Raw genomic sequence first — 19,278 nt, forward strand, 5'->3', positions numbered from 1 at the left:
TCCGGTACCACAGCACCATTAAGGTGCTAGCCCGACCATCTCATATTACAATATTGTCCAACATAAATTATTGAACTAACCCAGACGTTTAACCAATATCAATGGAATGCCGAATATGAGCGATGCAACTTGGTAGATGGGTTAACGTTATGACGCAGAATAGAAAATTAGTAAGATTTTGGACAATGGGCGTGGCACCGCCCACTTTTACAAGAAGGTAATTTAAAAGTTTTGCAAGCTGTCATTTGGCAGTCGTTGAAGATATCATGATGAAATTTGGCAGGAACGTTACTACTATTACTATATATGTTCTAAATAAAAATTAGCAAAATTGGATGAAGAACACGCCCACTTTTTAAAAAAATTTTTTTTTAAATTCAAATTTTAACAAAAAATTTAATATCTTTACTGTATATAAGTAAATTAAGTCAAAATTCAACTCCAGTAATGATATGATGCAACAAAATACAAAAATAAAAGAAAATTTCAAAATGGGCGTGGCTCCGCCCATCGAAAGTTACGAAAAATGAAAAAAATGCCATAATTCTATACCAAATACGAAAAAAGGGATGAAACATTGTAACTGGATTGGTTTATTGACGCAAAATATAACTTTGGAAAAAACTTTGTAAAATGGGTGTGACACCTACCATATTAAGTAGAAGAAAATGAAAAAGTTCTACAAGGCGAAATCAACAGCCCTTGGAATCTTGGCAGGAATACTGTTAGTGGTATTGCATATATAAATAAATTAGCAGTACCCGACAGATGATTTTCTGGATCACCTGGTCCACATTTTGGTCGATATCGCGAAAACGCCTTCACATATACATCTAAGGGCCACTCGCTTTTAAAACCCTCATTAATACCTTTAATTTGATATCCATATCGTACAAACACATTCTTGAGTCACCCCTGGCCCACCCTAATGGCGATATCTCGAAAAGGCGTCCACCTATAGACCTAATGCCCACTCCCTCTTAAAATGCTCAGTAACACCTTTCGTTTGATACCCATATCGTACAAACATTCTAGAGTCACCCCTGGCCCACCCTAATGGCGATATCTCGAACAGGCGTCCACCTATAGACCTAATGTCCACTCCCTCTTAAAATGCTCAGTAACACCTTTCGTTAGATACCCATATCGTACAAACATTCTAGAGTCATCTCTGGCCCACCCTAATGGCGATATCTCGAAAAGGCGTCCACCTATAGACCTAATGCCCACTCCCTCTTAAAATGCTCAGTAACACCTTTCGTTTGATACCCCTATCGTACAAACATTCTAGAGTCACCCCTGGCCCACCCTAATGGCGATATCTCGAAAAGGCGTCCACCTATAGACCTAATGCCCACTCCCTCTTAAAATGCTCAGTAACACCTTTCGTTTGATACCTATATCGTACAAACATTCTAGAGTCACCCTTGGTCCACCTTTATGGCGATATCTCGAAAAGGCGTCCACCTATAGAACTAAGGATTACTCCCTTTTAAAATACTCATTACCACCTTTCATTTGATACCCATATCGTACAAACACATTCTAGAGTCACCCCTGGCCCACCCTAATGGTGATATCTCGAAAAGGCGTCCACCTATAGACCTAATGCCCACTCCCTCTTAAAATGCTCAGTAACACCTTTCGTTTGATACCCATATCGTACAAACATTCTAGAGTCACCCTTGGTCCACCTTTATGGCGATATCTCGAAAAGGCGTCCACCTATAGAACTAAGGATTACTCCCTTTTAAAATACTCATTACCACCTTTCATTTGATACCCATATCGTAGAAACACATTCTAGAGTCACCCCTGGCCCACCCTAATGGCGATATCTCGAAAAGGCGTCCACCTATAGACCTAATGCCCACTCCCTCTTAAAATGCTCAGTAACACCTTTCGTTTGATACCCATATCGTACAAACATTCTAGAGTCACCCCTGGCCCACCCTAATGACGATATCTCGAAAAGGCGTCCACCTATAGACCTAATGCCCACTCCCTCTTAAAATGCTCAGTAACACCTTTCGTTTGATACCCATATCGTACAAACACATTCTAGAGTCACCCCTGGCCCACCCTAATGACGATATCTCGAAACGGCGTCCACCTATAGACCTCGTGCCCACTCCCTCTTAAAATGCTCAGTAACACCTTTCGTTTGATACCCATATCGTACAAACATTCTAGAGTCACCCTCGGTCCACCTTTATGGCGATATCTCGAAAAGGCGTCCACCTATAGTACTAAGGATTACTCCCTTTTAAAATACTCATTACCATCTTTCATTTGATACCCATATCATACAAACATATTCTAGAGTCACCCCTGGCCCACCCAAATGGCGACATTTCGAAAAGGCGTCCACATATAGACATAATGCCCACTCCCTCTTAAAATGCTCAGTAACACCTTTCATTTGATTTCCACATCGTACAAACACATTCTAGAGACACCCCTGGTCCACCTTTATGGCGATATCTCGAAACGGCGTCCACCTATGGAACTAAGGATCACTCCTTTTCAAAATACTCATTAACAGCTTTCATTTGATACCCATATCGTACAAACATATTCTAGAGTCACCCCTGGTCCACCTTTATGGCGATTTCTCGAAAAGGCGTTCACCTATAGAACTAAAGCCCATTACCTTTTAAAATACTCATTACCACCTTTCATTTGATACCCATATCGTACAAACACATTCTAGAGTCACCCCTGGTCCACCTTAATGGCGATATCTCGAAAAGGCGTCCACCGATAGACCTTAGGCACACTCCCTCTTAAAATGCTCAGTAACACCTTTCATTTGATACCCATATCGTACAAACAAATTCTAGAGTCAGCCCTGGTCCACCTTTATGGCGATATCCCTAAATGGCGTCCATCCATAGAACTATGGCCTACTCTCTCTTAAAATACTCTTTAATACCTTCCATTTGATACACATGTCATACAACCACATTCCAGGGTTACCCTAGGTTCATTTTCCTACATGGTGATTTTCCTTATTTTGTCTCCATAGCTATCAACTGAGTATGTAATGTTCGGTTACACCCGAACTTAGCCTTCCTTACTTGTTAGATATTAGTATTAAGATATTTATGAATGTATAGGTTAAGTCAATTACTATAAAAGACAAGAATTTATTTAATAAAGTGAAGATTTAATGTCGCACCATCAAACGTGCAACGTCTTTTAATTTCAATTAATTCATGACGATCCTGCCAGCCTGATCTTTAATTAGCTGAAAATTTGCTCTTAAGCAAAATTCGCTAGATTTCGCTGAAGGGAAGATCCTGCCAGGCTAGATTTAAAATTGGCAAAACTGCTAAGGATCTAGCTGGAGGAGACCGTGCAAGATTTAAACAAAAAGTAAATTCATTAAATTCTGCCAATAAGGCAAAAGGAACAAATTTCCTTTTTAAGAAATTTTGATTGCCACGTTCAAAAATCGAGCGAAGGGTTATAGTTGCAGACAAGACCAGCAGAAGGACAACACAAAAAATTATACAGCTTAAATTAACAGAGAAAGGAGCGCGCAGGTGAAGCGGAATATACACCCAGAATAAAAGCATTAGGCGTGAAGTGAAATATATACCACAGGATCCCGGCATTGGACGTGAATAACAAGCTGGACAATTAAAAAAAAATGTCTTAGAATAAGTATGTATATAAAATTTAGAATCAATTGAGCGGCCTCAGGGACGCTAAACCATTAGCAAAAACGAGAGTTTTTGCTTAAGATTTTTTTTTGAAAAAAAAAAAGGGAAAATTTAAACTAAAACAAAAGTATGTACGAATAACTTCTTTGGACCTCGAAAAAAAAAATTGATAGTATAAAAATCTAAATTGTTAAAATTTAAATTAGGAGGAAAATTAAAACTACTTATTGAAAAAAAAAGTAAAAATTTCTTATACAAAAAAAAAAAGCTAAAATGCTAAAAATCCTAAATTAAACTTTTATAAAAAAAAAAAAAATTCAAGTAAATTGGATTGTTTAGGAGACCTCTGTAAAATAGTAAATCAACTTCAGACAGTCCACCTATCCTCTAAATAAAGCCCATAGAACATTTTTAAAAATCACCATAACTACTAAAATGCAAAGAAACTCCTCAGATCTTCCTCTCTATTGGTGGGACGAAAATACCCGACACACTAGGGACCTACCCAAAGAACTAGAAGGTTTAAAGAAATTGTGGAAGATAATAGGTATGAAAAGGGAACCCACAATTGAGGACATTATAAATCCCACTACCACAGAAGAAGAAATAATGCGTATAATGAGGAAAGTGTTCCCCAACAATGCCAAATGCTAAGTAGCATAAAAAAAATTAAAAAAAAAAAAAGCGCATTTTCAACCTAAAAATTAGGAAAAAGATTGAAGCCCAATGTGGCGTAGAAAAAAAATAATAACAATAAACAATACAAAAATAATGTAAACAATACAAAAATAATATCAACAAAATTACTCTTAGATCTTTATAATGTCAAATAAATCTGGCAAAAATGGCATAAAAACTAATTTAAAAAAAAAAAAATTGTACAATTTTTCCAACAACTTTTATGTCAACTAAATAAGGAAAAATAATAAAAATAAAAAGGAATGCTTAAGATAAAGAATACAATCAAAAATTTTATTAAAAATTCAATTTAGTTCAACTCTCATAAAAGTAGAGGAAAATCTCAAAATATCTTGGTGGACAAAAATAGCCCAAGGCATTATGGTAGCCATAGCTGGCTACGAAGTAGGAAAAGAAAGCTCTGAAATAAGAGATAATAAAATAATCAAGTATGAGCCATCAACTAGGGTAGATACAGAAAGTACTCCGAACATCCCAGATGTTTGGTTAGCAATTATAGGTTGTGTATTCATGCTATTGATCATCACAATAGCTATGATGCTCAAAAACTATATAAAGCACAAATTTAGGCAGGTAAAACCCGCCACAACTCGTATCTAACCCATTACCAGTACCAAACCAAAGCTGAGGAAGAGCGATAAATTCAAATAAATCTCAAATAGTAAACCTAAAAATGTCACAATCGACAGTAAAAGCAACACTGCCTAAAGTGAACAGCAAATCAAAAAAAAAAAAAAATTTCGCATAACTCCTTTTATAGCTCCTGACAAAAATGGTCATGAAGCAATAGGAAATTTTAGGACAGTGGAAATAGGCAAAAACTAAGAAACTTTTAAAACCAGCCCATAACAACAAAAAAAAATGATGAAGTATAGTCACAAAGAGAACCTATAAAAATATAAGTGAAGCGCTATACAAATTTGCAATAAGACATGTCGCGCTCGTTTTCATCTTAGGATAGAAAAATGGTAGCGTAGGAAATACAAGAAACCTGATTGTGGATGATAAAATTGACTTAGGACAATTACTTATCAGGCTGTACACACGTTTTACAAACGCCGCCAATCTAGGACTTGGTATTTATAAGAAAATCACAATTGTCCTAAGGGACAAATTGGTGGAAAATGATTATTTACTCGAGTAGGCAAATTTTATAATTATAAAAGTAGGTACTTAAATTCTCTAAGATCAAACAATTGCACAAACCCAAAAAGGTTGTGAAAGTGACAAATCCCGGTATAAAAATAAATTCTTCATAAAAGTCATGACGATTCTGTCTTGGTGGTCGCCGCAGAAATCGCATGACAAATAAGATCAAAGAAATAGCTGGAAAATATGAAATTATGAAAAAAAAGAACATTTAAAAATACAAAAAATTTTTTTTTTGCACCCACTGTACCTTCCACTTATCCATTAATGGAGCCACTACCAATACATAACTGCCCTATCTTCCATCAGCAACCCCTCTATTTTTTATGCAATTATTACAGATTTACCTTATTATGAATGAAAAATGTCAAGCGAAAAAAAAATCTTTTCCTTGAATAATATGCGGAATTAGTTTGATAAAATAAAATAAATACATTCATTTATTGCCTAGGTCTAATAAGGTCATATTTTTACATATTAGGAAAATAGTTTACTTTAACCCCAATAGATTAGAAACTATTAATAGCAAAATTTCTTTTTCTCTAACCCTAGGTAGATAAATAATAAAAATTATTCAATAACTTATTTACATAGAAAAAATTCGATAGGAAAATATTTTGCATAAGTTCATAAATAATAGTAGGAACTATAAAAATAATTTAGAAAATAATGATGGGAACAATAAAGATAAGGATATAGTAGCCCATACATTCATAGCTTAAAGTAAAGAATCATTCCAATTTACTCAATTTGTAAAAACATGCCGATTTTTAAGTGAGTCGACGCTCTTAAAGACCGGCTATGCAAAACCAAATTAAAAAATTCTCTATATGTAAAAACTCAAAAAATTTTTTTTTGAAAAAAGAACTATACAAAAAAAAATATTTATGTAAAATGTAAACATTTTTGAAAAAAAGAGGATATGCACTAAAATATAACAATAAAAATAGCAAGGTCAGAAAATCGAAAACAAATCAAACAAACTCTATCACTACAATATCAAGTAACAGTAAAATATCAAAATCATTGAAAATATGACAAAGAGTCTTATACAATTGTTGACAAAACAATTATATAACACTATTTTTTCTAAGGCGGATGGTGTAGCATTATACGTCATACCCACTGTAATGTAGCATTAGGCTTCATACCCACTGTAACACACTCGCAATTTTACTCATCATAAACTCCAAATATATTTTAGTAATAATCATATTACAATATTGTCCAACATAAATTATTGAACTAACCCAGACGTTTAACCAACATCAATGGAATGCCGAATATGAGACCCATATCCATTCACAGCTAATAAATTTTGAGTATACATACAAACATACAACCCATTGTGGGAAAATACCAAAACACTCAAATTGATCTGCTGACGTTGCTAAGCAACATGTACAAAACTACATGTATGGAGACATGCATACAAAACTACATGTATACAAAGACTGTATACAAACGTACATGTATGCATACTCTATTTCCTATGTACTTATTTTTAGTTATTAGTATTAAGATATTTATGAATGTATAGGTTAAGTCTATTACTATAAAAGACAAGAATTTATTTAATAAAGTGAAGATTTAATGTCGCACCATCAAACGTGCAACGTCTTTTAATTTCAAATACTTCACTACCACCGAAAAAACCATAGTCAAATGTGCCCCAAAGTCAAATGTACCCCAGTTTCCCCTACACACACAACGCTTTCTATATAGTACAGACTTACCTTACCAAAATCTCGCTTTTGTCACCCTTTTTGTGCAAATATTTGAAATTAAGTATATGTAAGGCCCTCTTGAAGAATTTTTAAACTCAGCGGTATTTTTAAAATTTGTCAAAATTGTATGGCGCATAGTCATAGTCAAAATAAAATAGGTTTTAAGTTTAGTTGCCGATTTTTGGCATAATTTTCCATGAGCTATCTGACAAAAAAGCTGCAACTAAATATAAAATATTATTTCGACTATGACTATGCGCTTATGAGTTTAACCTCTCATGAGAAGCTAATCGAGTTAAAAAGTAACTTACGTTTAGCCCTGATGAACTTTTTGAGATTTTACGCTCTCGCGATTGTTTCGCGAATGGAAATGAATTGGAGGGATCCAAATGTTTACTTGCATTGCGCCGAACAGTGGCCAGTTCCATAGACCAATAATAAAAAAATCAAAGTGAAAAGTTTGTCATCAAATGTGTAATTAGTATCTCTTATTATACTCTCTAAGGATAGCCCCAAAATTAAGGTTATTTTATTAGTTTGTTTTTGCAATGTGAGCAACTTAAAAATAAAGTGCAAGTATTAGCTATTTAAACATACATAATATATCATTGTATCGATATAAGTAAAAATGAATAATGAAGTCCAGGGTATTTACTTCATTTTGAAATAATTTTAGTGTCTTTAGCTTGTTGTTTTTTTGTTTTTTTTTTTTGTTATTTAAAATTTCACCAGTGCCTTTATTAGTGTTTATTTGCACAAATATTTCAATTTCAGCTAAAGTTTTAGTAGGGTTCCTTACCGATCCTCACGTTGGGACTCATATCCTATTATTAGCCAAGGTTTTAAGACTCTATAGTGTTAATATCAGCTGCCACTTTCTACCACTAACTATATTTTGCGACAGTTTTCTGATAGCGTCACGCTGATAAAGTGGGTGCTTGTGGGTCGGTATGAAAGTATCACCCGCACCAATTTTATGAAGAAATAATTCTGACATATTTGTAAAGCCGTGACCAAAGTTTCACGTTGACATCTGTACTGGAAGTATTTTTGGCCACCAACTCCATATAAGACCGACCACTGTGCGCCGGTGTCTTTCTCCTTCTGATCGCCATTTTCGGTGGGGCATGCGTAGTGGCTGGTAAAGCAGTGTTAGGGCTAGGGTTGTGAATTATTGTGATGCTACTGAAAACAGCATAATAGAGTCTTGAATGTAGACTCCGGATTTAGATTCAGTTGCTTAAGCTCGCTCAATTTTGCGATCTAAGTTTACTCATACTTACCTATGCATATCTGTATATACAAATGATTGTATATTTCATTTTCGTTTTAATCCTTTTCATGGCGTACAGTAACGAAAACGATGGAAAAACTCTACTCGATGGCCTTTCCCAAATCAATCGACCGATGCGAATAACCTTCGATGAAATGCTTAAATTAATGAACCAATGTGAACACGTCGATAAGCTTACGTATACATCACGAAACCGAGCCAAATCCATAGATGTAAACTCGAGCACTGATAGTTCAACTAAGGAAGACAGTACTACTAATTTGGCGGCAAATATATTCCCCAAAAGTCCATTTGCAATATTTAGCGGTATAATACCCGGTAAGTAAATAGGAATGTTCAAATAAGGTGTACAAAATAAATGTGTATTTTTTAGAGCTGTGCACGTGACCTGAATTTTCAACCATATTTTCAAAGGCTTAACACAATCTAATCTTCAGTTACTACTTTAGGGAATAGAGCCGAATTTCGATTCGATTTTTAAACGATTTAATCGATCTTTTTTTTATCGAATAATGTAGAATCGATTTTTTTTCTAGAATCATTCGATTTTTTTAGCCTTCGAAGTTTTGATAATCTTACAGTTATTGTAGGTACAATTCAATATTTATTAATCAATATGGGGCCGAAAATATATTTATTGTAATTTTTTATAAAATTTACTTTCACGGGCTCATATTCATAGACCAAATAAGATAGTTTCGACTTTATTTAGAACCATACATCATGATTATGTACCATTGTGTTGGTGACTTCGATTAGAGCTCAACCGCCTAGACGGTGTTGGCGTTGCATCACAAATCATGCCAGCATCCCTGTTTCAACATAACTGACACCAAGGAAGATCAAGTCTTCTTACTAGAGGTCTCCCCATTCCTCTACTTTCAAATACGGGTGCCGATAGGTATACTGTCTGTGCCAGAGCGTTTTCGTGCATTCCCACAACATGACGTAGCGGTTGGCATCACGGCGAGGACCATAAATCGTCGCCAGTACTTTTCTCTCGATTCCGATCCATACATGAGAAGAGGTACGATGAGAGATTTATAAAGCGTTAATGACAAGAGTTTATATTTCATTTCTAAGCTAGCATTGCAGAGAAGGCAGAAGTAACCGAAAAGATTTCTGCGTACAAAATGGAATATCCTAGACAAAAATTGTAATGCTCCTTGGTACCAGGGGTTTGTTTCTCTACTATTGCTATAAATTAATATGAAAAAGCACAAAAAATAATGATATTTCAGTATTAAATACACTAATAATCCTACTCCGATGGGAGGACCAAGTGGAGAACCGGGTGGTATCCCTTGATTTGCGAGTTAGCGTCAGTTAACAAAAGAGGCAGAAACTGTCGAATGGTGAAAAACGTGTAAACAATTAAGCAGCAATCACCTTTTTTCGACTCGATTTAATCGATTTTTTTTTTTTAGAATCGAATCGAAGAAATCGATTTTTCAAAAAATCGAATCGAATCCAGCGCTATTGAGGAAGCCTGTAACTGAAAATCAAAATCCAACAACTATTGTTTGTTGAGCAGCCCTACCAGAATTTTTATTTCTCATGCATGATCGGGAGTGACTTCAAACCAAAATTTTTTTGCGCGCACATCTCTTAATTCACACGTTTACTTACATACAATACAAATACTTTACTACTTTTTTAATTAATTTTAACGTTTAATATTCCACAGGCACTAAATGGTGTGGCACTGGCGACATTGCGCAAACGTACAGTGACTTGGGCACCGAGTTTGAAATGGATCGTTGTTGTCGGCAGCACGATTTGTGCCCCGTGAAAATACGTGCTTATCAAAATAAATACGATTTGATGAATGATTCCTTATATACTAAGTGAGTATATTAATGCACGGTTAAAGTTGACTAGAGTTTAACTTTGCCACTTTGTTCGATAGCAGCAAAATTATAGCTGCTCATCTCAGCTTAAGCGGAGCGGCCGAAGTGGCAGGTCTAGTCAACTTTAAGCGCCAAATAATGGTGACTTATCCATAACCAGACAAAACAGCTGATCGAATCAACCTTAAGTGAATCAATGTAATCAATTAATGGTGCCATACCATAACGCTAAAGGCCGCGGTACAATGCCATTTTTCATATAGATGCGTTTAACACAATATTAGGCATTCCAATAACATCGCCACAATCAACAAAGATGTTGCGTTTATAAATATGAAGGAACTTCAGACTTGACAATTGAAGTTTAATTAATCGATCACATTGGTGATGGTTATGGATATGGGTATGGTTACGACTATAGGGCCAGTTAAACTTCCTTAACCCTAAGGCCATAGTCGTAACCATACCCATAACCATCTCCATTGTGATCGATTAATGGTACCATAGCCTTAAACAGCTGTCATTTTCATAAAAATGAAAACGCAAAAAATTACAAATATATTCCACAAACAATGAGTCTCTTAGTCAAAACGTATCCAAAACAATAAATAAAATATAGAAAAAGTTAATAAATTCACCAAGTCAAATATTTTTAGGTTATGGATAAGACGAAAAACCGAAAACCAATTGGTTGGCTATGTTATGGTTATAGCGTTAGCGTTATGGTATGCCACCATTAATCGATTACATTCATTTCCATAAGATTGGTTCGATCAACTGTTTTATCTGGTTATGGATAGTCAGCAATAATTAGCCCTTATGGCGTTAGGGTTAAGGCATTTTAATTGGCCCTTTAACTGTTGTTTAAACTCGCACTGAAAAACCGGCCATAAATATAAAATGAAATTGAATATTTTTCCATACATCCGAAAAAATGTACATTTCAGTTTATCATGACGCATGGAAAAAAAGTACTTAGATAGGGTTTCCCAAGTTGAATTTAACAAGGTGTGATTGACTGTTTAAATGATTCTCTTGGAAGGGACTATTATGTCAAACAAATGAATTAACCCTAAGAGGTGCATGTAGCATTTTATCACTTCTGTTATTTTTTTTGAATATTACTTTGTATCACAGCGTTATTTATGACTACACAGAAAAGAATATGAGAACCTTAAAAGCCGACCGTAATTATTTCAATAAAACCAAACACACAAGTTACATTTGTCTATTTGGCATTATATTAAAAGGGTATTTTTCTAAAAATAAAGTATATCTGTTTACAAACCGCTTAAGCAATTTTTTTGAATTTAACTGTCCAAGATTAATGCTTTTCCCCATACATTATCTTCCTACTTCCAAAACAACTTTTTGTTAGAATTTTTAAGTTTAAACACCGAAACTCCTCGAGCTTTAGTTCCATCTTTTATATTTTCTCCTTTCGAAAGGGCTTTCTGTTTGAATTTCCAAATCAGACACATATATGGTATATTGCTTAATTATGCCCAACTTGAAGGGCTCGGTTCAATTGGGATGCGAATAGCTCCTGGATACAACCGAGCACGTTTTTAAATACTCAGATCTGACGGACAGCTGATAAATTCAGTTTCCTTAAAATTTTTTTCGGAAAGGCGAGATGAAATGTTTAATACAACCTCATAGCTTTGTTCCCATTGCTTCCGTCTTTGTTCGCAAGCTGGCGTTTTGAGTAAAACGGACTACTTTGCTATCCTCGCTGTTGTAACACGTACCATACACTTCTAACTTCCATGATCTAAATGGAATTGTAAGATTATTCAAGGGGCTGATAGGCGCAACAAAAAACTGTATGTCATTACAGCTTCCACAATCCTCACCTATCCGAGGGGGATCCTGTTACAAATATGAAACTATCATACAAATATTTAGCAGGCGAGGTTTTGGCGAAGCCAAGTTCCTCATGGCACTAGAGGCGGGTGGCGGGATTGCATAGAAGATTCAATGTGGTCATATTAAATCGTCGATAACAGTCTCCAAAACATTCGGGGACTGTCTTTATCATTACAATGGCAGCATGGGCTTAGAAGCTGCGAAATATGTATTATAAATGTATAATGTGTTCTTGGCGTGTTCTTATCGCAAATTATGGTGTTTTATTAAAAAAAAAGCTATCTTTCACAAATTTAAAATTTTGAAAAATTCTCTGAAAGGGTTGAGATTTTTTTTCTTTTTGACGGTTCTTTATGAGAGAGCTGTCAAATTCAATCACACTTTGTTAAATGCACTTTGAGGGTCCCCACGCATGAAACTGATAGGTATCTATACTGGCATCCTGCTACATAGTTCATAATGCAGGGATTAGGGGACGGTAGGTTCGCAACGAGCTGGGTATTTTTCAGAAGCAGGTGAAGGATAGGTTTAAGTAGGCAAAAGTCAAAGGAAACGAGAAGTACTGGGACGAAAATCTGTTGAGTACAAGTAAAGGTAAATTAGCAAAGCACAGATAATTCCATGGAAGAATTTCTGATGGGACGGAGAATGCGTAAGGGCAATATTGAAATAGTTCCATACAGAGGCGAAATAATCCAATAACTAATAAGAAAGAAGAGCGAGGATTGATCACATAGTGGCGAAAGTCCGTTGCGGTACTTACTCATTGGCGCACATTTTCCAGCGCTTTATGATACCGAAGAGCCCGTAAACAATACTTACACTCCGATTACGGAGCGATTAGTGCCAGGTTTTGGTGATTGATACCTAAATTGAGAAGTTTAAACCGACTTGTGCAGATCTTTTATGCACAAAAGACAAGGTGGAGTACTATAACCTCTGCATTTAACGTTGTTCGGACTATTCTACGAGATTGTGTAGCGCACCGCTTGAAGGGGTGGCCAGCGCAATTTATACCTTCTCCAGCCCAATTGTCAATCTCATCTATCCGTGGCGAATTCTTTAGCAGGCTATACCCAACAACAACGGTTCTAATAAGGATCCGTCTAACTCACGGCGTAGGTAGATGGGATTGCTATAATTATAAGTGAAAAATGCCTGCCAACAACTTACTTATGAATCGGGCTCGTCGGTATATAGATGACTAGGAGTATAGAGCCGGGTTGACCGCCAACGTGATCTAGTTTACTGGCAGCCGCCGTAGTTTGCAGTTAGCGTGCTCGCCTACCACACCGAAGGTATTGACTTCAAGCGGAAAAGTAACAAAAACGTTGTTCTAAGCGGGGTTGGCCCTCGGCAGTGATTTGGCAAACACTCCGAATGTATTTCTGCCATGAAAAGCTTTTCACGGAAAATTCACTGCTTTACGGGGCCGGAATAATCATGTAGATCAAATCCGGCCAAGATGTGAGAAAAATTAAAAAGTAGCAAGAGGTATATCATCCCATGCTATTGTTATTATTATTGTAAGTTCCTACATTGCACTTAGATCCAGTCAGGAAAGGTCCAGAAGAAGATCGGTATATAATACAAAAAATTACTCCAGATAGCAAGATGCTATATGCATGTGAAAGCAGACTGGGATGTAAAAGGAGCCTATCGCCTTCCCTTTTCACTTGGTATTTACTGTATTGGATATTGCTGAAGAAAAAGGGACACATATTAAGAAATTCATGGAGGTACACAGATTAGCCATCAGTATGAATGCAGCTTTAAAAATCATCCCGACAGCAGCACTCCATGTTACTCGACACCTCCTGCCTGTATACCCAATAGCCAAGAACAAACGAGTAGTACTGCTGTCTTAGCAGCTACAATGGAATGGAAGGTTACCGCAAGGGTACGAAAGAGTTATAGACTTCCCATTCAGATTAGGCGAGATTAGAGGAGGAAGAGGTTGCACATGACAGTCAAGCAGAAAAGACTAAGAACCAAGAGCAGGGCTGCAAGTGATCATGAAGAAAATCGTATGCATATCTTCCTACACTTTATCAGACAAAGCGATACAGATATCAGATCACGAAACAAAGGTCCTAGAAAGCTAATAGAATTTTCTAAGAGGACGGAGCCATTTTATAACATAAATCCTGGTTGTTTTCTAATTTAGACGCCGAACAAAGTTTTTGAAAATTTTTAAGACTGTATTAATTTATATTTTCAGATCACACTGCATATGCGATGATATGTTATATTCCTGTCTCAAAAAAACAAATACACCAGCGGCACAAGTTATGGGCTCAATATACTTCAATTTGGTGCAAGTGCCATGTTTGGCAGGCAGTAATGACAAATATCGTTTCCGAGCTGCCAAAGAGGGATTCTAATTGTTCTAAGTAGATGTTCGAATAGCATATCACAATTTTGTAAATATTAAATCACAAAAATGATTTTTTTTTGGGTTACTAAAAATAATTTGTTGCATATTTTACGCCTTGTTATGTATGATCTTATACTATATTTTAAGGACTAGGTAAAAGAAAAAATACAAATTTTTATTTATTTATATTTTTTAATATAAAGCTATTTGGATATGATTCGTTTGTTTTTTGTTGATTTACCGAAAGGGTGGATATCTGATGTATGTTGGAACGATTTTCTGGCATCCCTTGTCAAATTTGGTTTGGAGACAAACCTGTTTCGGCGTTGCGCTATCCACAGTGTCATTTTTCGAAAGCCCGAACCGGTTTGTCCCCAAACAAAATTTGGCCAGGTATCTTCCTAAATTATGAGAAATTAGCCTAAAATAAACTTTTAACTACTATATTATTATTTTTAACAAATTTCTTATGGAAATTTTTTTTCTTTACAGCTAAAATAAGTTCAGAACATTTCCAACAACTTTCATTGAAATAGTTTTTCTTTTTTCGAATTCGTTTTAGTAGAAAAGATTTTCAGAAAAAAAAACTATATTTTCAAGTAATAAGCAAAAAACACAATTTTTATTTTTTTCTGTCATGAAAAGCTCTCAGTGAAAACTCATCTGCCTCGCAGATGCCGTTCGGAGTCGGCAAAAAACAAGTAGGTCCAGTCCCGTCAATTTGTAGGAAAAAATTAAAAAGGAACACGAGCTCTAGGCCAAATATTTGTATATTCTTAATAAAACACAATACGTGAATTTTTGATATACAATTATATTATTTAATTTGTCGATATTTCGACTTCAGTCTGAAGTCATCATCAGGACTAGGTACGAAAAGAACAAACATACATATTAAAATCATAAAAATACACATTTGTACAAGTACAGAACTTACATTTTTGAATGCAATATGTCGACTAGTGTAACAAAAATATAAGTTTACGAACAGTGCAAAGCAAATAACAATAAAATGTAAATAACACACAGCCGTTATCATAAACAAAAAATGAACATAAGCAGAAAGTTATCTAAATAAGTAGTGAGCGCCGCTCAAGTGATATCAGCTGCAGCCTGCAGGTGAACTCTTTGGTAAACAGTGGGAGATGCTCTTATCTATTATTGTTGTTGTTGTTGATCAGCTGCCTAAAGGCAGAGGCAATACCAATTGTATCAGATTTGAAGTTCATCCGTTTGTCGCTGGGTGTATTTATTATGTGCAGCATCTCTAATATGTAGCGTTTGTTGTAATTCCTCTCTTGCTGTAGAATTTCTACATTTTCTAAATTGGGAGAGTGTCCAGTTTCTCTGCAATGCTGTGTTAGCGCCGTAAGTTGCAGAAAAATTGGCTTAACACCCAAATTCATAAACAACGCCACCAAAAATATTTTGTACGTACTAAACTGCAACACCAACAACAAGCATTTGCCCAACAACATCAATAAGGCTCTCACAAAATTTATAGAAACGGTGGAATGTAAACTCTTGAACCTTATCATAAAAATTAAATATGAACATAAGAAACAAAATGAAAGAGAGGTAAGCACATTAACTAACAAAATAAACCAAACTCTTGATGAAGAAGATTCTACCGCGTTTTTTGAAAGTGAGAAACTCCTAATTAATAACCTTACAACAACAATAACACAGCATTGCAGAGAAACTGGACACTCTCCCAATTTAGAAAATGTAGAAATTCTACAGCAAGAGAGGAATTACAACAAACGCTACATATTAGAGATGCTGCACATAATAAATACACCCAGCGACAAACGGATGAACTTCAAATCTGATACAATTGGTATTGCCTCTGCCTTTAGGCAGCTGATCAACAACAACAACAATAATAGATAAGAGCATCTCCCACTGTTTACCAAAGAGTTCACCTGCAGGCTGCAGCTGATATCACTTGAGCGGCGCTCACTACTCATTTAGATAACTTTCTGCTTATGTTCATTTTTTGTTTATGATAACGGCTGTGTGTTATTTACATTTTATTGTTATTTGCTTTGCACTGTTCGTAAACTTATATTTTTGTTACACTAGTCGACATATTGCATTCAAAAATGTAAGTTCTGTACTTGTACAAATGTGTATTTTTATGATTTTAATATGTATGTTTGTTCTTTTCGTACCTAGTCCTGATGATGACTTCAGACTGAAGTCGAAATATCGACAAATTAAATAATATAATTGTATATCAAAAATTCACGTATTGTGTTTTATTAAGAATATACAAATATTTGGCCTAGAGCTCGTTTATATTTAAAAAGGAACACGACGCAAATTGGAAGAGAAGCTCAGCCTAAAATCTCTTCCTAGGTTATCGCGCCTTACATTTATCATTTATTTAATGTAATTTATTTAAAACATTATTTTTTACTTAGAATTGGCCATCTTAACGTATTTTTCAGAATAAAAGTAATGTTATGATATTATTTTTTTAAATCTTTTTTGCTCTCCATTCGTGGTTGTTTTTCACGACTTACTGCTGTAACAGCCATAACACCTTTACGTTTTTTTCTATAACACGTTTGGAAACAGATGTTAACAACTGTACATATCTTTCTGTTCCTTGTATATGCATTGGAATATTATCATCTAGTGTTGGCCCATCATAATCTAAGAATTGTACCAAGTGATCTTGTGGAAGATTTCTTGTGAATGCCGGTTCAGATAGTAAATTATCGTCATTCAGATCAATCATATCAGTATAATCTGAAGCATTAAAATTGATATTATATTTTTTGTAAAAACTGAGTTTAGTTGGATCAAGTATTTTTTCTCGATGGTATAAAATTTTTTTGATAGCTCTATCGCGTATGGCTTTTCTATCATCAAGCCATCGCACTACAACAACTTGTATAACTGCATCAGTTTTGAATGTTCGTTTTCTGAGTTGCATAATTCAATACTGTCACGTCTGGCCTGATATTTTGTACTTTCTTTCATATGTATGGTTGAATTTAATTATTTTTAATTGTAACATTAGTTTTATGTTTTATATATCTTAGTAGTCGACCGCATTGTGTCTGTGTCGGCTTTAATCCAAATAAATTAAATGAAATTAAATAACATTGTTAATAAAGTGTTTTCTGGATGAGCGTAATATGAATTATTTTGGATTACACCATCTACAATATTAAGTAAGTTACGTCTTAAATATCGTGTCCAACGAATAAACTTTGATAAAAGTTCACTGCCGTATACAACAGAATTATAGTATTTTACACTGAAATACATTGGCACATATTTTCTAATAATATAAACTGCTAGAGTTTTCAAATTTTCCGATGGTGTAAGTTGTTGTATGTAGACGGAATACCCTGCTTGCTTCGGTTAGCCATCGAGAATGTAGAGTTGTTAACAAAACAAAAAAGATTTAAAAAAATAATATCATAACATTACTTTTATTTTGAAAAATACTTTAAATGGCCAATTCTAAGTAAAAAAATAATGTTTTAAATAAATAAATATAAGGCGCGATAACCTCCGCAGAGATATAAGGCCGAGCTTCTCTTCCAATTTGCGTCGTGCTCCTCTTGATTTTCCCTACAAATTGGCCGGACTGGACCTACAGGTTTTATGCCAACTCCGAACGGCATCTGCAAGGCAGGTGAGTTTTCACTGAGAGCTTTTCATGGCAGAAATACACTTGGAGCGCTTGCCAAACACTGCCAAGGGGCGACCCCGCTTGGAAAAATTTTCTTCTAATTGAAAAACCTTATTTCTAAAATTTTGATGTTGCTTTGCCCGGGGTGTGAACCCGGGGCATACGGTGTGGTAGGCGGAGCACGCTACCATCACACCACGGTGGCCGACGTTTTAAATAAATTACATTAAAATTATCAAAATAGTGTTTTTTTGCTTATTACTTGAAAATATAGGTTTTTATTGAAAATTTTTTTCTACTAAAACGAATTCGTAAAAAGAAAAACTGTCTGAATTAAGCAACGAAACAAATACAAGGAGGTTAGCCTAGTGGTTAAGGTAACTGCAGTTTCATCGTGTGATTCGCGGTTCGAATCTCGGTGAAACCTTTGATAACATTACGAAATTGCCTGATGATGAATTCGTGGCGGTTTTCGAAATGGGACCATCGCAATATGCCAGTAAATGTTTCCTTCTTTCTTTTCAGTTTCTCTTAGAAAAAATAATAATTGAATATTCAATTATTATAAGCCGGTGTTAAGCTCATGAATTCTTAAATAATAAGTATAAATTGAACACACCATAAAAACAAACAAACATAAATGTCTGAATGATTGTTGTTGGAAATGTTCTGACCTTATTTTAACTGTAAAGAAAAAATATTTTCCATAAGAAATTTGTTAAAAATGATAATATAGTAGTTAAAAGTTCATTTTAGGCTACTTTCTCATAATTAAAGTCTGATATCTCTACTAAGATTCAAAAACACTATAGGCTCATTCCATTTCAAGACCACGCAGGACATGATTTTTGATTTCCATGAAGTTGTATTATGTTGTTCTTTGGCCAAAATAATGAAACACGTGTTTTTTTTTTTTTTTTGCCTCAAAAAAATTTTTTTTTCGGATTTATCGGCAATTGAATTCCATAAAATGCAATCGGTATTTCATTCACC

General features: G+C 35.0%; 1 protein-coding gene across 9 annotated transcripts in view; it reads left to right on the plus strand.

The window, feature by feature from the left end:
• LOC137250387 (uncharacterized) overlaps positions 1 to 14,845 on the plus strand; it is a 76,927-nt gene extending 62,082 nt beyond the window's left edge. For all 9 annotated transcript variants that reach the window (XM_067783061.1, XM_067783060.1, XM_067783062.1 and 6 more), the window contains exons 4-6: positions 8,596 to 8,855; positions 10,225 to 10,384; positions 14,478 to 14,845. In XM_067783061.1, coding sequence (XP_067639162.1) covers positions 8,596 to 8,855; positions 10,225 to 10,384; positions 14,478 to 14,640 — 583 coding nt within the window. In that variant the 3' untranslated portion in view covers positions 14,641 to 14,845. The remainder of the gene's footprint in view (positions 1 to 8,595; positions 8,856 to 10,224; positions 10,385 to 14,477) is intronic.
• Positions 14,846 to 19,278: the final 4,433 nt, after the last annotated feature.

Source organism: Eurosta solidaginis, chromosome 4 (genome assembly GCF_040869045.1).
Source record: "Eurosta solidaginis isolate ZX-2024a chromosome 4, ASM4086904v1, whole genome shotgun sequence".
Lineage (NCBI taxonomy): Eukaryota > Metazoa > Arthropoda > Insecta > Diptera > Tephritidae > Eurosta > Eurosta solidaginis.